Source organism: Tauraco erythrolophus, chromosome 7 (genome assembly GCF_009769465.1).
Source record: "Tauraco erythrolophus isolate bTauEry1 chromosome 7, bTauEry1.pri, whole genome shotgun sequence".
Taxonomy (NCBI): Eukaryota; Metazoa; Chordata; class Aves; order Musophagiformes; family Musophagidae; genus Tauraco; species Tauraco erythrolophus.
Genome location: NC_141471.1, coordinates 43,744,173 through 43,765,983, shown reverse-complemented (window position 1 = coordinate 43,765,983; position 21,811 = coordinate 43,744,173). Strand labels below are relative to the sequence as shown.

Below are 21,811 nucleotides of genomic sequence, written 5' to 3'. Positions count from 1 at the left end.
AAATATGCCTCAATTTTGTATGGATTACATAGAGATGGATCTATTGAAGCATTACTTTCTAAGTGTCAGTATTCTAAAGGAATGTGGTTGATCTGAGAGGAAGGATAAACATCGAAAAATAACAGTACAGGTTTATATTTGCTGTTGAATTTGGTAGAATTATTTTTGATTTGAGCTTGGTAGAGCAGTTTTCAAGTCCCAGATAAATTTGGACAAACATGGTTTTTAAGTGGAGTAGGCTTATCTGGCTGTCTCATTATTTAGCTGATCTCATGTTTGTTCTAACTAGGTGTATTAAGCTAAGAGATTAATTTTAAGCTTTAAAAAAACACTCCTCTGAAACAGGAGAGAACTAGCATCATGTTGCAGTAGTCTCTTACATTACCTGGAAGGGTGAATGGTATAGACCAGTAGAATTCCTTCAAGAGTAGCTTTTAAAGACTCATTCTGCTTGCATCCTTCTGTGATTGTCAGTTCAGCTTTCAATCTTTGGTCAGTACCCACTGTTTTGTTTTTTCTCAGTAACAGCCTAGCTATCACAAGACACAGAATTATTTTAAGAAAATATATTGAGGACAAAAATGTATCATAAATAAAAAAGCAGTTTAAAGGAATTAAAAAACTTCTCAGACACTACTATTAGGATACCTGTTTAATCAGTACTTTGTACTGGTTCATGCATCTCAATTTCAATCTCCTTCGCTTTCTTTATTTGCCTGGCCTCTTGAATCAAAGCAGACAAGTTAACAATTTCCTTCAGCAAGAATGCCTGACTTGTGTATCTGGCAAATCATTTCTTTAACTGCTCACTAATAAGCAAATACAAGAGAATCTATCACTAAAATAATCTTGGAACCCTCCATCTGCTATAGATAGCATGTTTCTGTTTAAACAAATACTGGGAATGAACAATTTATTTTTCTGCTTACTTACTAACCCAAACCCTGTGCATTTTATAGTGATGGAAAAACGTACAGATGAGTAACTGTAATCCCAGAGACTCAGTACAACATATATTTCCAAGTTGTCTATAACTTTAGAGCCTAAGCATCAGCCAAAAAAAAAAAAAGGATCAAATATCCTAAAGTGCTCTTGGTGAGGAGCATCCAGTATTTTCAATTTCATTCTAACACTTCAGGATAGAAAACAGAATATTTTAAGGTCCTGCTGCCATTTTCTTGCTAGGGTTGGAGTTAATTACTTCAAAAAGAATCAATAGCACAGCTGGAGTTATCTCTATTTCAGCTTCTGAATAGCTCCTTCATCAGTACCAGTTGCTTAGATCTTAGAAAAAGAAATATACATTCAGCACTTAGTACAGCAGTCCTGATCTCATTCTAGGTCCTTCGGTACTATTCCAAAATAAGTTACATTCTTAATGAAATGCAGAAACTGATAAAACTGCCAACACTTTCCTTAGATGTGGTCTATCTATCAAACACTCGAAGAGAACAACTGAATTCTTGTTAGGCCTAAGACAAGCTCTTTACATTTAGCAAGATTTTTTGAAATTGCAAACACCACGAAGCTATCGCATTATTATAACTGACTTCATCTACCTGCAGAGTGAAGCCAGCCTCTTCTTGGCAAGAATTTGCTTGTCTCATGGATTATATCTGCCATCATTTCCAATCAGCAACAGGACCCATCAACCATCTAGTGACCATCAACCAAAGGTCAGGAAATAAGCTGGGGTCTACCACCCATACAGGATGTACAGATGGCATCTCAGGGAGAGCTGGGAGTGGAAGCAAATGTACCCACATCACATACTTCAAGCTAGGCTGGGTGTTGAGTCTGAGCTTATATGGGCTTCTGGGCAGTGAGCAGAGGGCATGTGGGTGGGGTTCCCAGCTGGGGGCACTCAGGGCAATCACAGCCTGCAGGTGCCCACAGGACCCTGACACATACATAAGCATATGTGCACATGTTCAAAGGGTTGATTAGAGCTTAGAGTAAAAAGCCATCCTTTGTCATGACACTGGCAGAGCCAAGCACTGTGGTCTCAGCCAAAAGCAGCTCCCTGAGGCAGGGGTCGGTCCTGCATTTTCTCCCTGCAGCCCGCACTGCACTGGCATTAAGGAAACCTTAGAAGAAAGTATCTCCCTCTGCTGTCAGAGCAGCTCTGGGATTCAGTCTCAAATACATAAGTTATCTTTGGGGCCAAATACTTCCATTTTTTGAGGTATATTTTGCCTAGCCCATTAAAAATAAACATGAGGCAGGAGCAATGACTGCTTTTTTTTTAAAAAAAAAAAAATCCTTTCTTCACTTTCCTGTTTCCTGTGAACAAATATTATGCAACAAATGTTATCATTTGCCTATGAATGCAATTTAGGAATCTCTTTTGAAACAGTCCCCAGGAGACCCTTCCTTTCTTTCAGCCTTGCAGACCACTCCATACAGAACGGAGGTGCGGGGAGATGGAGCCAGAGGAGGAGAGGAGTGAGAGCAGAAACGACATATGAATTACGTTCATTTGCAGTTTACTGTAGGAAACAAACAGTCCTAAGACACTTACAAAGAAGGTCCGAAACAAGAAAGCTGAGTCACAAAAACGTTGAGCTATCCCCAACATACTTCTGTTTTCAAACCTTACGGTCCCTTTAGGGCCAGAGCCAACAGGTACCTCTCCTGCATTGTCCATCTAAGCAAAGACATCCAGGTACTAAAGCATCTTTAAAAAATTTCGTTTTCTTTAATCTCATAATTCCTTCCTTCCAGCAAGTATGTATGGATATGCTGCTTAGGAAACATAAAATAATTTCCCCTCTCTGCAGCTCTGCCCATGCTTCTCCTGCCTGATGCTGTAACATCATAGCTTTACAGAGCTGCTGACCCCTCCAAAGTCTGTGCACTTTAGCAAGTCAGTCCAAACTTGATTTTTAGTCACTTAGAGAAATTCAGATGAGCGTTATGAAAGGAAAAGAAAAGGCTGGATGAAATGTGTTTAGAGTCTTTCTTCCTTTCCCTGCTCTACTCCTCTGTAAGCCATGGCTGAGGGGTGGTTTGGAAGGGAAAGCGGTAAGTCGGGGCGATGGTTGAGCCGGCGGTGGGTGCCCGAGCTCCCCCGATAACTGACATTCTGCTGCCACCGTGTGGTCACCCTGACTTCGCCCACGATTTTCTCTGCTCGGGAGGAACCACCGTGGGACACCAAGGAAAAGGGTTCATCTTCTGAGACGGAGAAAAGAGGTCTTCATGAAAACTGTTCCATGGATGTGCCCTCGGTCAAAGCCTAATCTTAACCCTAAGGCTACCCGGTCATGCCCAACCGAGTTTGATGCACATTTTGAGAGCAGCAGTGGCTCACCAGTTTTGTCCAGTTTCAGAAGATGCTCTTCTAGTTTCTGGCGGCTCTGCGCTGGTCACCCAGTGTAATCCATTAGAGATGGATAAATAATATTGCTCAGGGCAGAAACAGTTATTTCGCAAAGAAGCAGCTGCAAGCAGGTCTCTTCTATTTCCTCCCATAAGAATGACAGTTGATAATGGTTTTAAATGTTTAATACCATTCATAACTGAAATGACTGGAAATGTTTTTAAACACTATCAGTAGGATCAGCTCTGCAGGCACCACATTGCACAGGGAATTGGCTGTAGGTAGTCTAAAACTGTTCTGATGCAGTCCTTTGTTCACCAGGTGCCATGGGCACAGACACAAACACCCTGGTAAGCCCAGCTCTTCAAGAGCACACACTAGTGGTGGAAATGCCTCTGGAGTTTGTTACACTCAGCGTGAGCAGAAAACCAAGCACACGCTCTTTAAGTAGGTAATTTTTAAGGTTTACTCTGGAGACTTACTGGAGTTAAGTGGGAGAGACAATGAACTTCCTTTCCAGAAATTCTGAAGCACACCTCTTCTTGAAGTTCTCCTATAGAATCCCCCATGAGGCAAAGATCGATTTGGTCCAGTGCAAGACCAGAATCCATAACATCCCAGTATAGATCAGTGTGCTGGCAAATGAACCTGGCTGTCAGCCTGGGCTCACAAATACAGTGTGAACCACAATGCTTTCTTTTTTAGCTGTTTCAGAAAAGGACAGTGCTATTCCACAGTGCCAGCAGACCAGGGACAAATCATTCAGTACAGAAACGACCAGGTATAAGTTCTTCCAAGGGGTCCTACAAAATCTGTGGGTCTAAAAAGTAAATACAGCTAAGGTCTTCAGTAAGCATGGTTATTTCAGGCAAGGTGACCCATGGGAGTGAGATCTTTTTGGTCAGTCCATTTCACACCACACAGACACTCACATTCAAAACACAACCGCCACAACCCTCATTGCCAGAAGGAACAAAGAATAATTAATTGAATAAAGGCCAAATTGTTCACTCACATTATAAACATGACAGTGGAAAGAATACCAAATGCATCCAGTGGCAACTTCACCTAGCTTGTTGGATATTACAGTTATCTCTCAGGGAGCATGTTTTGTTTATTTTCGAGGGCTTGAGCAATTGTCATTCTGAACACTCTCTTCCACAGACATTCAAGCCGCCTCACACAGAACAAAGATGTCCTCTATTCTCATTCCACCTAATATTGCTGAATTACAAAGAGAATGCCTCAAAACCAAATGCGAACAGAAAGGCTAGTTCTTGGATTTGTTGCAGAGGTAGACTCCCAGTACAGTTTGCTAGCAGTCTCAGGAATCTGCTTCTCTTGGTACTTCTGGCTTTTAAATCTTTTTAAAAATTCATCTGAATCCTTCAAGTAAAGGTCACTTCCTCTCTCTCTGTTATTGAAATAAATGAGCTGCAAGAGCTGTTTCTATAAACTCCACCCTTATGTACTCTGCTAAGAAGGGCATGCATTTGAGTAATTTGCCTACACTAGTATGTAAAAAGCACTGACAAAAACTGGCTTGCAATCATGACAAAGGTTCTCATTCTCCTCCTTTTCCAAATAGGAAGACATAGGCAATTCTCTCTCACATTCTGATCCAAAGAGTGAAAATTGGTAACATCCCCCATTTGGCAGTTAAATTATGGGTGTGCTCAAAATATAAATAATAATTAAAAAAAAAAAAAACCACCACCAAAGATTGATCTATGGAATGTAGATCAGTCTCAGTTTAAGTTAAGAAACTTATTGCATATCCTTTTAAACTAGTTTCAACCTATAGGTAATGAGCTTCCATTCAGAAAAGCCAATGGGACAGACTGAGATCTAATGGGCTGCATGCAAGGCAGAGAGCAATACTTCCAGAACTGTATTTCCAGCTTCGACAGATCCTTCAATCTCTTACTGATTACTAAACCTTATCTCTACACAATGGAGATAATAATAGTAAGCTGGGATTATGAGGAGAAATAATTATGAATTTAATTATTCATTCTTCATCATTCTCCTGGAGAAACTGGCTACTTATGACTTGGATGGACATACTCTTTGCTGAGTAAAAAAATGGCTGGATGGCCAGGCCCAAAGAGTTGTGGTGAATGGAGTTAAACCCAGTCAACAGCCAGTCACAAGTGGTGTTCCCCAGGGCTCAGTACTAGGGCAAGTTCTATTTAGTGTCTTTATCAATGATCTGGACAAGGCAAACAAGTGCACCCTCCGTAAGTTTGCAGATGACACCAAGTTGGGCAGAAGTGTTGATCTGCTTGAGGGTAGGAAGCCCCTACGGAGGGATCTGGACAGGCTGGATCGATGGGCCAAGGCCAATTGTATGAGGTTCAAGAAGGCTGAGTGCTGGATGCTGCACTTGGATCACAACAACCCCATGCAACTCTACAGGCTTGGGGAAGAGTGGCTGGAAAGCTGCACGGCAGAAAAAGACCTGGGAGTGCTGGTCAACAGCCGGCTGAACATGAGCCAGCAGTGTGCCCAGGTGGCCAAGAAGGCCAAGAGCATCCTGGCTTGTATTAAAAATAGTGTGGCCAGCAGGACTACGGAAGTGACTGTCCCACCGTATTCAGCACTGGTGAGGCCACATCTCAAATATTCCATTCAGTTTTGGGCCCCTCACTACAAGAAAGACATTGAGGTGCTGGAGCGTGTCCAAAGAAGGACAATGAAGCTGGTGAAGAGTCTGGAGAACAAGTCTCATGAGGAGCAGCTGAGGGACCTGGGGTGATTTAGCCGGGAGAAAAGGAATCTGAGGGGAGACCTTATCACTCTCTACAACTACCTGAAAGGAGGTTGTAGCGAGGTGGGTGTTGGTCTCTTCACCCAAGTAACAAGTAACAGGACAAGAGGAAACAGCCTCAGGTTGCACCAGGGGAGGTTTAGATTGGATATTAGGAAAAATTTATTGACTGAAAGGGTTGTCAAGCATTGGAACAGGGTGCCCAGGGAAGTGGTTGAGTCACCATCCCTGGAGGTATTTAAAAGATGTTTAGATGTGGCACTTAGGGACACAGTTTATTGGTGGACTTGGCAGAGTTAGGTGAACAGTTGAACTCGATCATCTTAAAGGTCTTTTCCAACCTAAATAACTCTATGGTTCTATGATTCTGTGATTCATATTGTACTAGAATATACCAAAGAACCATGGAAATCCTCCTACTGCTGGCAAACTTACTGCTTCCAGATATCTTCTTGTTCAGATAAACATGTGCTTTGGATCTTTCAATGTACTTCATATTTAAGTAATAAACCCAGAACAAATTTTCTAAGTACCACTTGTTCATCTCTTGTTGTTTCCAGAGGTCATTCCCTACTACAGGTCCTCTCGGCTTCACCTCTTGTACTCCACATCTATCCCTATGGCTGATACTATGTGTCTCTTCCTAGCCCCTCTCTCAGTTCTTGTGAGAGGCTTTAGTGTGCCCCTTCATTCCTCTTCTCTCTCTCATGTGAGGCAATGCTCCCATCTGCCCAAACTCACTCTCACGTTCCTTTCCATGCCAGATGATCTGTGGGACTCATTTCTTTTGATTCTCTCTCCCACACTCCAACACAAGCTTGTGCGCATGACTGCCATGCACTCAGCTGTGTGAATGAGCCGACTTCATGATTACTCAGTGTCCTCTCAGTCCCAGCACAGCTACGGCCTTGTCTTTCCATCCAAGAGAGGAGTCGCTCTGTCTGTTAATGTTTCAATAGACACAGCTGAGACGAGATCTGTCATTGCGATAAGTTAATCAGCGTAAGCATCCAGGCATTTTTTAATGTGTAAGCAAGGGCTGAAGGGCAGCACTGGGACAAGCCTGGCTCCAGAGGCTATTTTCTACGTAGTGCTGCCTGCTGTCAGATGAACCAGATGGGCACTATTTCTGTTTATGCACTCTGGGCTGGGTGCAGATCATGGTTTATTAGATCAGGACCAGTGAAGTGCAACTTCAGCTGTATTGGCTTGGCCTCCTGCACACATGCAAGGACCTTAAGGTGGTCACCGAGCTTACAGAAGTCAGCTGGCCTCTGATGGATGCAATTATGGAGATGGTTAAATCTGCTGGTTCTGCTACCCAAATAACACCAAATTTTCTCAAGAGCCAAGAGAATTCCCACCATTGATTAAAGAAATTCTGGATATTCCCAGGTAATTCAAGACCACATTCAAAAAATTCCATATTAAATACAGATAGATGACACCAAGTTGCATGGAAGTCTCCCTAGACCATACATACCATTCCTGGAAAATAGAGTCCTCAGGAAAAGCCAGAAATTATAATGGCTCCTTTAAAAAAAAAAAAAAAAAAATAGTAGATAGAATTATTCTTTTCTGAAACTCTTTCTTAACTTGTTGTCTGCAAATATTCCATATCAAGCAATCCGTCTGCTTTTTTTTTTCTTTCTCCCAACAAACTCAAAACATTAAGAGAAGTAATGCCTAAATTAACTCCTAGGATAACTTTCATATCTTGTTTCAGCCCAGAGCACATTTGATGGCATTCCGAAGTCCAAGAAACAGTCCATTAGGCATGAAACAACAACTGATCACTGCTCATAGCAATAACGTTTAATATCAAGATCCTGATGATGACAAAAAAAGCAAAACTACAAAATTATTTTAACTAACATATGGATGTCCAGCTATTTAACATTTGATCTGCTTTATAGCACCCTAGGAAAACTGCAAGACCCACATTAAAAAATGTTCTTCACTTTTTCAATTATAGTCCCTATTTTGCATTTCTTGAGCTCTTTATGAACATATGTCTTTTTTCAATTCTTCTTATGACTATTTCACTTCACTCCTATTAACCTATCTTGTCAGAGATCTTGTGCTGCAATAGCCTAATATACTACTAGTTTGATATTCCTATATATTAGCTGTCACACTGAAATTATTGTGCCTTCTACACAGAGGTACTGACTATAAGCAATTGATACTGGCATATTTCTCTACAGTTCAATAACTCCGGGTAGAAAATTGGTTTTCTTCCAAGTTAAAATTAATCATCATTGTTACAAAAGTTGGAATGGTGTCTACTGCCCAAGTAGAAACTATCATACATTTTGCTTAGGTTGTAAAACTGCCATCATCCTAGTTTTTTCTGTCACTGATGCTAGCTTTAGAAATCAAACGGTAGCCTGTCTTCTTCACAAAAAAAAAAAAAAAAAAAAGAGAGAGAACCAAAGGTATATTCCTAAAATGTGATATATAGAGAATTATTTCTAATCTCAGACGAGGCAATCTATGGAGATTAAACTAAAGAGCCTATATGATCTTGATTGAAATACTCAGAAGGAAGGAATACTTCCACTATGGTCTTAGCTGTGGAAAATGCTAACTCCAGCTTCTATTTCCTATTTTGTAAAACTCGCTAGTGAGTTTGGGCCAACATTACTATAGAATCTAAATCTTGAGGGTGGTTACTCTCTCCACATTGTAAGAGGTAGGGAGATTTGATTGTATCCAGATGAGGAACAAAAGCCCTGGAAGACTTGCCCAAACTCACAAAGGTACTTAAGGAACAAATTTCTTTTTGTTTCAGGTGAAATGTGATTTATATACCAAAACCAAAGGAAGGTAAGAATATTTACAAGCACATGTTTAAGAACTTGAAGCTAAACCTCGGTAACTTGATTGAAGTCACATAGAGAGCCTCGACAGAAAAAGGATTTAGTCTAAGTCTTTCAAGTACCATGCAAGCACATTAGTCCATTTTCAGTGCCTTGCTAAATGTCTTTAGCCCTGCCTTGTTTCTAATAGAAGATCAGAACATAGCTTCAAATATAAATATATTTACTTTTTTTCTGATGTCAACAATCAATATAAAGCTTTACTAAGTAAAAAAATCTATGTTGAACAATAGATAGAAAAAATAATCTTCTTGCAAACTTGCACCAGTCAGTTTTCAGACTACCTGAAAAGTCATTCACGTCTGAAATGATGCTCTGCTTTGCTTTCCAAAAATCCATTTCCTAGAACCCTTCCAACTACATTTTAAAATCCATAGAGCTTCTCATATCTTTTATCACCAAGATTTTTCTCTCTATTTCAACAAACACACTCCACCCTTCAACTGTCCTTCAAGTCTGCTTTTAAAGTCATTAAAATGGAAACAAACTTGAAGGCAGAAAAGGGAAAACAAATTAGGTCACAAAGAATTGAGAGTGAACCTCCTGAAGCCTTTTGTACCGACTGATCTCTCGTGCCACAGCTGGTCCCAAAACTCAAACGGCTGATCCCACAAAGATGCCACTCCAAACACTATGACAGAGCCAAGGGACTTGGCACAGACTCTCCACCCACAGCCCTGGCTGTCTGGTCAGGTGGGGAGGGTGATGGGGCAAGACTGATCACCAACCACTCGGTGGTTTGGTAATACACCCTTCTCTTCACTACAGACTCACTCGTGGCTTGAGAAATCACAAAATATGATCTAAAGTACACTTAGAGCTTCCATGCTAGAAAAGACAAACTATTATCAGCTAATAAGCAAGAAAACATGCTGACTTACAACTAAAAAGAGCCTTTGTGTTAGCTTTTTTGTTCAAAAGGAAGCTGTATATGCCTTGAAATAATTACAGTTTAGTATACACTTATTCCTATTTTTTATTATCATATTAGAGAACTATGAATCATATTTTTACAGAAAGAAAATCTTTTGCTCAGGACTTCTCTCAAGCTTTAACTTCAATTTGAAATCATTTAGGAACTGGCAAGACATTATTTTATAAATTCTTTCATTAGTAAAAATTGTGCTATATACCTAAGAAAAAAACTTATGTAAAAGGAACTTAACTAACCTGACTAAAATGAAATGAGGAATATATTCTCTCTACACTTGTGCAGAACAAGCTGTAGAAGTTGAAAATGAAATGAGGTTTATCATTTTATCATAAACTAGATTTGAAGTGGGAAAGGGATAAAACCAGGCTCGCTAGAGATAAGCCTGAGGGCGGCATGCCAATATTTGAGGGATGGTGTGCTAGGGAGGCCCCTCCGTCTGCTGTCTCAGTGGAGGTAGAGGATGGAGATCCATGTGGCGGCAAAGACACAGGGTTATTGATTTGCTAGAAACCACCGAAGTGCCTGAGAATGGTCAGGTAGGAATTACGACTTCTCCCTGCATAAAGATGGTGGGATTAATAGCCCAACTGAGGTGCATCTACAGCAATGCATGCAGCACGGGCAACAAACAGGAGGAGCTGGAAGCCATTGTGCAGCAGGAAAACTATGATATAGTTGCCATCACAGAAACATGGTGGGATCTCTCGCACAGCTGGAGTGCTGCAATGGATGGCTCTAAAGTCTTCAGAAGGGATAAGCAGGAAGGAGAGGCGGTGGGGCAGCTCTATATGTTAGGGACTGTTTTCATTGTCTAGAGCTTAATGATGGTGGTGATAGGGTTCAGTGCTTGTGGTTAACTTAGGGACATGGCTTAGTGGTGGACTTGGCAGTGCTAGGAGAACAGTTGGACTTGGTCTTTTCTGACCAAAACAATTCTATGATTATATGATTTTAACAAATTGTTTCTACAGACAGCCAGTAATTAACCCTGAGCAGTGGCTTGGCTTTTGTAAGATTTCAGCAAACATATACTGCTTGCATTTTTTTATAACACAACTTTTTATTAGGTTCTTGTAAATAAATGAATTCATGTAAGTTGTCATAATTCCAATTCTTATTTAAATGCATTTATTTCTAAAAATATTAGTTTAAGTAAAAATCTTTTATTCAAATCAAAACAATATTTTAAATAATCTATTTTAACCTGGCTTCCACCTCACCGATATGAGTAAATAACTGGGACTGAGATTTCTCAAATGACATTTGTGTTCCTAGTCTCAATGCGCATTTCAACAAGGAAACCTGATGCAATTATCAGGAGCAGCCAGGAATCATAGTCTGCAGTTTTTTGTTGAGGGAATATGTATATTCAGACAGATTTAACACCAGTTGGATTGCTAAAAAGCCTCACAGTTTCAATGCTTTTGATACAGTTCCCCGTAACATCCTTATTGACGAACTGATGAAGTAAGGACTAGGTAAGTAGAGAGTGAAGTGGATTGAAAACTGGCTGAACTGCCAGACTTAAAGGGTTGTGATCAGTGACATGAAGTCCAGCTGGAGGCCAGGAACTAGTGGAGTACCTCAGAGATGTATTCTGGGACCAGTACTGTTTAACATCTTCATTAAAGACTTAGACAATGGGATAGAGTCCTCAGCAAGTTGGCTGACGATAGTAATCTGGCAGAAGCAGTTGATACACCAGATGGGTGTGCTGCAATCCAGAGGGACATGGACAAGCTGGAGAAATGGCCTGACAGATACCTCATGGAGTTCAACAAAGGGAAATGCCGAGTCCTGCACCTGGGGAGAGATAACCCTTGCAGCATTCCCCCTCAGGTTAACCAGCTAGAAAGCAGCTTGGCAGAAAAAGACCTGGTTGGTGGTGACGGACCATCTGCCCTTGCAGAGAAGGCAGCCAAAAGCATTGTAGGCTGCATTAGAAAGAGCATCAGCAGCAGGTTGTGAGAGATGATCCTTTTCCTATACTCAGCACTGGCGAGACACATCTGCAGTGCTAGGTACAGTTCTGGACTCCCCAGTACAGGAGAAACATGGGCATACTGGAGCGAGTTCAGTGAACAGCCACAAAGATGGTGAAGGAACTGGACTATCTGACATATAAGGAGACGACAGAGCTGGGACTACTGTTCGGCCTGGAGGACAGAAGGCTCCAGAGGATCTTACCAATGTGTATAAATACTTGATGAGGGGAATGAAGAAGAGGGAGCCAGACTCTTCTCAGTAGTGACCAGTGAAAGGATAAGAGGCAACAGGCACAAATTTTAACAGAGGAAATTCCTTTTAAATGTAAGAAACTTCTTACAGGGAGGGTGACCAAGCACTGGAACAGGTTGCCCAGAGAGGTTGTGGAGTCTCCACCCTTGGACACACTGAAAACCCAGCAGGACACAGCCCTGAGCAACCTGCTCTAGCTGGCCCTGCTTTGAGCAAGGTGGCTGGACTAGGCGATCTCCAGAGGTGCCTTCCAGCCTCGTCCACTCTGTGATCCTGCCTGGAGCATTTGGCTCTGACAAGTGTGTTGCACCACCTCAGAATTAGGCTTCAAAATAAGCACTCTACCAGCATTTTCAGGCTTTGCTTATCAGACTGTAAGTAACTCCGAGCTTATGAGTCTAAATACTAAGCTTTTAAAATCCAAACTCTGGACCATTATATCTCTCTGTTATTAAGATGAAGGGAGCATTTTAAGGGAAAGCATTCTGGTTTAATTTGTTGGTCAATTTGCCCACTTAATAGTTTAGCAACAGAGAAAGATCTATTTCCCTTATATGTATGCAGCTACCATAATAAAGCAGTAAGTAGTCCCTGATCAGCTCAGTGGGGTATGTGATAAAAAAGAGATGACTCCAAACAAGTACATAAAAATGAAACCTATACAAACAAAACTCTAATAGACAAGGGTTAAACTTTGGCTCTGTTCATTTTTTAGAAAATCCTAATTCCCTACAAGGCACACTATTTTCTACTGCATCTAGGCTTGTTAAAATTATCCATAATCAAAACACCTAAAATAACTATTGTCACAAAGCTTTCATGGTTTAAAGGTTACCTGCAGCAGATGATTAAATTGCAATGAGCTGAAGTGAGGAGAAAGATCTTTTAATCATTTCAGTTTGTTTTATTTTTCTGTGTGACAGTATAATCTGTCTTTTCATGGTTGGTACCCAAGAGTCTGCATCCAACACTCCTGGGGCCACGATCTCTGCTATCAGAGAGAAAGGAAAGCATATCTCTCTGTCACAATATTAATTACAGGTCTGCAGCTATGTAACAAGATTGGGTGAGTTTAGACTGTACTTCAGGTCCACAATAATGCAGCACTATCTATTCTTCCCATATTCCACCCTGGATTACAACTACCTGAAAAAATATTATCTCCAGAAGAAACTCGCTGGATGATTTCCTCCAAACTGATGATCCTGCTGCTAGCTCTCTCCTGGAGGCTGACTTCTTTAAATTAATTCCTTTTCGCATATAATTTGCAGAGAGTAATGTTGAATTATATATTTTGCCTTTTGTACTGCATGCAATCCATATCCTCATTCATTGTACTGCTACTATTCATTATCACAAGCTAAGAGGTTTGTAGGTATTTTTCCCGACAGCAAATTCCCATACTTTCTCTAGTCTGTATGCTCTTACATTTTCCCTTTGGTAATATATTATTTTACTTCCAGGCTTACTATTCATTAATCTATTTTGGACTGCATTGTTCTGTACAAGCTCACCTTCTGAAAGAGTCTTAATCATTCTCCAACTGCATTTTTCTCATCATTCTCTTTAACTTTCTATTCAGTAAAGACAGCAAATGCAAAAATTATGCTGTTCCATACCATCATTCAGACCATTTGTATAATGAGGTTTTAGGGTACTGCTAAGCCTCATGATAGCCCATTAGTAATCTCTTTCCAGAATGAAATTTACTTATAGTATAGCTACTTCGTATGTCCTTTACTTTAAATCCAGTGAGCTACTCTGCCTCCACTTACACGGGCCAAAGGCTAAGATTGACATTTTCGAAAAGAAAACTGTTGAAAAGTCTTTTAACAAACCCACCAACAGGGCCATCCAACTTCAATCACATCTGCAGTATTGATTGAGGCACTACTAGACTAAGATGCTGACTGGTGCCAGAAGGAACAGCCAATGTCCTTTACTTGTTCTTTGCAAAAGACAACCTAAACCACCACCAATATATCAGCTTCAGGTATAACTTCATTTTCCTTTTCTCTTTCTTCCCCTTTCCCATCCTCAGCACAACACACAGATTTATTTCTTGCATGTTTTTTAACTTTGCTAAAAGATTCCTTGTTTTTCAAAGTTTGGCTACTTCTATTTTTCCATTTTGGTGTAACAACCAGGGGGTTCAAGAGTCTTTCTCCTTTCTGTGTTAAGTATTTTTTAAATCCTCAAATACCATACTTGAGTATCTACCTACCTTGCTATTCTTGTCCAAAATTTCAGAACAAAACAGGTTATCACCTACTAATTCTACCCCTCTGCCACGTGGAAGATGTATAGGCATGCTGTATGCATACTTCACTGTTACCACTCCATGCCATGGCTAATGAGGTCATACAATATATGGAAATGAATAAAGCTGAAAAGAAAATGAATCACTACTAGAAATCTCGTAAACTCCTATATTATTGCCTCCTGAATGTCATCTGTGTGGAAAAATGTGCACAAGTCTATGACGTTTGAAATAACTTACAATGAGGAAAAAGGCAGAATTATAAGAGGAACAAAGGGGAGTTCAGTCATAAACCTTGTATCATCACACAGGAAGTCATCGAGTCTTGACTGTGGAGTCCTAACTTGTTAGGCAGCCTCCCTTTTGCATAAATGTTTCTGAGCAATTTCTCTGTCACATGCATATGAAAAACCTATTACAATGAAGTTAAAACATAGAATGATCAATGTTTCCTCTTCTAGTCAAGAACAAAAACTTCTTTGTCACACAAAGAATAGGTCTTTTATTTATTTTTATTAAAATGAGCAAAAGAAATTCCTTCTTTCTAAAAGAATTACTCATATAAATGCCAGGGTGAGTGAAGTTCTTACATATCAAGTGAGCAATTCTCAAAGCTGAGAAAAGATCACAGTACACACCAAGGGTGGCAGTACAGAAAATCATTGTCATTGACATTTTTCACAACACGCACAGCGTTAAGTCAAACACCCGCAAAGCACAAAGTTGCATTAGTACCACCAAAGCCAAATGAATTTGTGAGTGCTATACGCCGTTTTTCAGTTTTCCACTCCTGAGCTATTAAAGGAACATAATTGAGATCAAACTCTGCCTCTGTTTTCTGTAAGTTTAGAGTAGGTGGCAAAATTCCATGGTAACAGGACAGCGCAGTAAACGCTGCTTCAATAGCTCCTGCAGCCCCCAAGAGATGTCCTGTTGCTCCTTTAGTTGAGGAAACTGCAATGTTATGCGAGTGATCTTTAAAAAGTCTCTTGATTGCTCGATTCTCAGCAGCATCTCCTAGAGGTGTAGAAGTTGCATGTGCATTGACATAAGTTATGTCTTCAGGTTTGATCCCAGCATTTTTTATTGCTGCAGACATACACCTAAGGGGAAAATTAAAAAAAAAAAAAAAAAAAGAATGCTGAATTTCCCTTTGTATTTTAGTTACTAACACACATGTACAAACCAAAAGCAACTGTATAGGGTGTTTTAAAATGTTTATCAAATGTGAAAATCCGCACGGCAGTTTACCAGAGATGTAAACAACAAGAGATGGATTCATCCAGCTAAACACACTCGAATCTACATTTTGCCACACTGGAAAGACAGTGGTGGTGAGACCCACTATAAAATCAGACTTGCTGCTAAAATTTTACTGGTTCGATTCCACAGTTGAGGAAAATACCAGAAGAAAGAAAGAAGATATAACAAACAACCTCTACAGACTATCTTAATATATCAAACACCCTTTTCAATACAAAATTTGAAAACATTTGAGAGAGAAATAACTATCTGAAATTATTACAAAAATTAGGTTCCCTCTACCGAAATTCCTCTAGGGTAGCTGATGCACTAATGTAACATTCAGTACAATGGTCCAAGAATTCTCCTTACCATTGTAAATGAAAAGAATATTCCCCAGTTTTTACATTTTATTTCCCCTCATATTTATAGTATTGGAGAATTAGCAATGAAAATTGCTCTATCAAACAAAAATATTGGCAAAGGAAAGAAAAATTCTGCACTCATCCTCCTTGTGAGCTTCTTTTGCATGTTTCCAGACGCTAGAAGATGTCAAGGAGATAACACAAATTCCTATATACAAAATGAAATTTACTGAAAGTCATACTCTTTTACCCTGACATAGCAGTTCCATTCCAACTCGTGATGACCTGTGGACTGTGACTGTCTCTATAAAACACACTTTTTTATGAAAACCACAGAAGGATCAGTACAGCTCCATACTGTGATTTTCTCACAGATTTCCCACAGGAAGAAGCAGATGAATCACACATCTCTCCTTGCACACACGTAACAAAGTGTTTCTGAGCAAAGGAGCACTGACTCTTTTGAAATACATGAAAAATAAGTAAATAAAAGGAAGCTCAAAAAAAAAGATAGCACAGGCTGCTGGACAAATTTAAATGTCTCCAGTACAGCCTTCTACTCTCAGAAGCATCCAGCTTACCTTACGTTGGAGTCCAGCTATGCTCACTGTCACTAGACAGTATGCCAACATCCAGGCAAAAAAGATTACTGATCAACCATGAGGGAAATATACATTAATTTAGTTAAAAATGTCAGCTGCAAGGAACGTATTGACTTGAGGAAATAACAGATTAATTGTGTAGAACACACTTTATATCCACACTTCTGAGTCTGGCTTTGCCTCTCCTTTCCTGCAGGTTTATCCCTACATATGTATTAGTCTCCAAATGAAGTAGTTATTAGAAGATGACAAAAAATACATTCCCCTGAAATTTTTTGACGTGGCACATAAAATTCATACAGAAAAGCATGAGAAGCGTCTACATTTCAGATTTAATCCATATACCACTGCGGTAACAAAATATTGGTTTGAAGACTGCATTAAAATGTATTATCTCATCGCAAGGGTGGAAAGCCTCAATATTTTGGAGATACCAAGATTAACTTTCAAGTACTTCCCACCGTGAATTTGATTTATATGCTACTGCAATCACAAAATATACAAAAATTGTTACAACATATTGCCATATCATCTCAAGGGTAAACAAGTCTGAAAATCTGAGATAAGACACTCCTGATTACTCAAATCACACCTAAGTCTGCAGAACAATTAAATATGAATCAAATAGCATCAAGGGAAACCTGGTATGTTTCACTTCTTGAAAAATCTGTTAACCCAATAAAGATGCAAACACAGCTTTACAGTACCATGCAGAATTTTGATCTATTTGTGCAGTGATATATTGAATTTTGTTATTAAATATTCACATGCATTCAGAATAATGCAAACTAAATCTTTACTAAAGATTCCAGTGTCAGCAATAGTATTCAGCCTACGCAAAGCTCACAAATAGTACATATACTTACACATGTAATTTAACTGACAATTTGATGAAGTCAATGATAACCATCAGATGAATATCATCTACTTGTGAATCATTTTTTAACAATGAAGCTTTACCACCTCATTGAACAGTGCTAAAGTGTATTTCTGCTATGCCCCTCCACCAACACTCTCAGCTGTATCAGAATGAAGAATTTAAACATGATTGCAGCACAGGCTGCAATCTAATGACTTTCTCTATGAAGAGTCAAAGTCTCTTCTGAATAAGAATAGCCACAATTAATGTTAATTACACGTACGGTAATTATTCTAACAACATAGATCCTCCAACCGCTCCACAGCTTTCATCATTTGGGATTTCTAAAGGAATGCTGTTCCTCTTTCAGACCACAACAAATGACGTGAGCTGCTTTTGCAGTGGGGTCTCTCTTCTCTATGGACAAAGGGTGAAGAAGAACCTGAAGAGGTTCTATCATACTACAAAAATCTTAAAAATGAGGTTTCCATTGAGACTTTTTTGTGTGAACAGCTGTACGCAGAAAATGCAAAATACTTTCACATAAAGTTTTTGTAACTCTATGCAAAAAGGCTAATTCTAGCAAGAACTGGCCTTCACCTTGTTACTGAGAAAACTGGGGCAAAACTGTACCAGAAGCTCTTTCGTTTTTCATATTAAGTTTTCAGGCTTTGGAATATTAACTCAAGATTGAACAGCATTTCTCTAGGGAAAGCATACAGTAACAGAAACACATGTACCCAGTATAATTAACACATGAAGTAGTCACCATAATCAACATACAGCTCTTACCTGAATGCACCATCTCCCTCTGCATTAGGTGCTGTTATGTGGCAAGCATCACCAGACAGTCCATAACCTAAAACTTCTGCATAGATCCTAGCACCTCTTTGTACAGCGTGTTCATACTCTTCCAAGACCAGCACAGCAGCACCCTCTCCCATTACAAACCCTTCTCTCTGCGAATCAAACGGTCGACAGGCCATTTTAGGGCTTGAGTTAAAACTCGTGCTGAGGGCCCGAGCTCTTGCAAATCCAGCCAAGGACAAGGGACTGATGCAAGCCTCAGTCCCTCCAGCCAACATGACATCAGCGTCACCAGCAGCAATAAATCTAAAGGAGTCTCCAACCGCATGTGCGCCTGTGGTACAAGCAGTTGACACAGCATGATTCGGCCCTTTGAGTTGGTATTTGATGCTGATCTGGCCTGCTGCCATATTGACTAAAATCTTTGGGACAAAGAACGGGCTGACCTTGTTATAACCCTTTGTTTTAAACAAAGCAGCTGTATCAGAAATCTCTTCCAGGGGAACCATTCCCATCCCGATTGCCACACCAGTACTTAAGTGATCCTCTTCAGACTGAGGAAACCAGCCGGAGTCCTTTATTGCTAGGTCTGCTGCACCGATGGCCATGACAGTAGCAGAACTCATGGATTTGATCTCTGACTTTGACACAAAGCTTTCTTCTCTGAATTGGCCCTCCTCGCTTCCCCTTGGCACGCAAGCAGCCACTTTACACGGGATGCCTGCATACTCTTCCCCATCTAAAGATGCAATCCCACTGTCTCCTTGGAGAAGGCGCTTCCACACAAACTGAGTCCCCACTCCAAGAGGGGACACTAAGCCAATACCTGTAACAACTACTTTCCTTCGATGTGCAGGCAGTGACTTGCTGAAAGCTCTTCTGTGGTTTTGTAAACGCGGATTTAAATTCAGACTCTGGAGATGAAGATTTGCAATCTTTAATAGATCCCGCGAGCACTGTGAGAACATAGTGGAAATCAATCACTTCAAGTACATTCCTGTAACTGGGGGGAAAAAAGACGTAAACAGAACAATAAAGCAGCCAATGTGAAAAACATTGCAAGTATGCTAAGTTAATAACCTGCTTTTTACATGAAAGTCTGTTTTCAACCCTGCAGAAAGGGACGTAGTTTCTGTGTCTGTAATCAGGAATAGTATGTGCTATGGCAGACAGGGCATAGAAACACATTCACTCTGTGAATGCCTCTGGTGGGCTCTTCCAGCTTCAGCTGCTAACGAATATGACTTCGCACCACTGTGGACTGGGAGGCACTCTCCAGTTTTGCTGCAAAACTCCCCTGGGGACTTCAACCACCAGCTGGCTGGAGGTATCAACAATGAGCATTAATGGTTTCGTTCTTCTAAGGCAGAAAGTGTGTGTTCAGCTGAAAGTGTATGTCCTACCATTATCATATTAGGGATGTCATCATCTCAACCTGTATGTCAAGCAGAATGGTCTAGAAAACTCAAAACATACTCTTCCTGGTTCTGCCACCAGGGTAATTACGTATCTTGGGCAAGACTCCTCACCTTTCTACCTCCACCTAACCTTTATCAGCCTTGGGGTATTTAGACTGTCAGGGGACAGTATCTCAAGCGCGTTTGAGCAAGATGTACCACACCACCATCCCCCTTGAAAGTAACACTGCCAGACCTCACGTCGCGAGGTATGCCAAGTGACGGTGGAAGGCCTCTGCTGAGCACAAGTACTTCAGGTGGGACAAGAGGGCCATGCCAAGCAGCAATGCTCCAGCGCTGCGCTGCAGCTCCTCTCTATCACCTCAGTCCAGCCACTGCCAGGCCGGGAGCTGGTCTGATGGCACACATCTGGCACGCTGGAGCAGGGCAGAGGCTGCGGCACAGCTCTGCCCACACCTACGACACAGGCTTCAACAGGCCACCTGCTTTCTGCCTCACACAAAGGGGAACGTGGCACTGCCAGGACTTCGGTAAAACACAGGGAGTGGTATGGGGACGGTGCGCGGCTGGCGGGCTAACACACTCCTGCTCTGCCCTGTGGCAGCACAAGTACACAGCGGCGTTATTAAAAAATAAAAAGCTAAAAATAGCACCTACTAAGGCACGTTTTTTGTAAAGGAGCCTGCCCTGAGCCACATCAGTCATTTTAATTGTTTTGAGCCAGTTAGCCCGCATTTTATAGAAGAGCGGAGAGTTAAATGCTGAGGTCTTTAAAGCAGCGCATGCCTCACATCACATACAGCTTTTAATCACATGTCATTAACCAGGTTAAGATAATTAAGAGCCCTAGTCTGACCCAAGCAGTGCCATGTAGCCTACTGCACGCGCTGACAAGGAAAACAGACGAGGAGGTAATTTCTCCTCGGGAACAAGAGCTTGTTGGATGTCACCGGGTGTTTAATGGGCATTAGCTACCTTTAATGTTTAAACCAGGAGTTAGAACGGCAGACAAGAGCCCTGTCACCACGGGACTCCCCGCCCGGCGACGCCATTGCTGCCCCGGCCCGCCCCGCTCCGTAGGGTCAGCTTCTCCCGCGGCCCCCTCACGGCCAGCCCTCCCCTCCTGGCAGGGGCCCGCGAGCCCCCGCCTTCCCCTTCCCAGCCCTCAGCGGTACCTCCGCCGGCCGCGCTCCCCCCCGCTCCGAGGTGGTTTGCTCTGCCTCCCTCTCCCGTTCTGACGGCGCAGGGCCGCACCACTCGGGACAGACGGGGGGAGCGAGTACGCGACGGCTTTGTAGTCGATCCCCGATGTAGCGATTGGTGAGGAGCGGCGCGAGCGAATCAGTAACTCGGCAGTGGGCTGCGCGGCCCGGCGGCGCCTCACGCTCCGGGCGCGCGGCCGCGGCGCTGTGGGGACGCGGGGGCGGTGGCGGCGGCCCGGCCTGGTCCGGCCCGGTGCGGGGTTCGGCGGTGCAGGCGGGCGGGAAGCGCGGCTGCGTAAGTAGCGCTGAGAACTGGAAAAGGCAAGGAAGTCACTTCCTTTCCCAAACCACGCGTTTAAAACCCGCAAAGGAAGAGTAAAAAACCTAAAGCCCCCCAACAAACCCGCGGTCTCAGTGGAGGAATACGCAAGAGGGGGACGCTGCGGTCATGAGGGAAACCTTGTCGTTTCCATCGGTTTCCTTACTGCTGCATGTGTAGTGCACTGAGCAGGAAGGAAACGTCAAAACGCCGGCGGTAAACAGCGTGTGATCACGGGATTCAGGGCCATCACACACACATGCAGGAGGAGCTCCTCAGGACCTTACTGTACCTGCCGGGCCCGTTTTATATTCCACCGTAACTAATTCCTCGGCACAGTTTCACTGCCTGCACTTTGTTCCCGTGGACTAGTCCCAGTCCCCGTCTGATCCGTGTTCTGCTGTCTGCACCCCTCAGATGGCCATCCTTCACCAGCTCACACGTTTGCTGTCACATTCCTGGAAAAAGTGTGCTCCCCCACACAGAGGCTGAAATATTGGCAGAGAAAACAGACAAACAAAGACAAGTTGATCACTGACTTTACAGGAGTGTCTTCAAAATACATGTAGAAATACACCACCAGCACCAATA

General features: G+C 41.8%; 1 protein-coding gene across 1 annotated transcript; it reads right to left on the bottom strand.

The window, feature by feature from the left end:
• Positions 1–15,030: 15,030 nt before the first annotated feature.
• Positions 15,031–20,911, bottom strand: OXSM (3-oxoacyl-ACP synthase, mitochondrial). The gene is made up of 3 exons (XM_086614617.1): positions 20,875–20,911; positions 18,267–19,284; positions 15,031–15,509 (listed from the first exon to the last, which is right to left on the bottom strand). Exons 2-3 carry the CDS (start codon positions 19,247–19,249, stop codon positions 15,107–15,109), a joined length of 1,386 nt encoding a protein of 461 aa, XP_086470743.1. The 5' UTR covers positions 19,250–19,284; positions 20,875–20,911; the 3' UTR covers positions 15,031–15,106.
• Between the last annotated feature and the right edge of the window lie 900 nt (positions 20,912–21,811).

Bases quoted from the DNA above. Each gene is read 5' to 3' on its own strand.
- OXSM (XM_086614617.1), bottom strand. From the start codon at position 19,249: ATGTTCTCACAGTGCTCGCGGGATCTATTAAAGATTGCAAATCTTCAT. The intron at 15,510-18,266 runs GTAAGAGCTGTA...TTTTCCCCTTAG, and splicing joins GAGGGAGATGGTGCATTCAG to GTGTATGTCTGCAGCAATAA.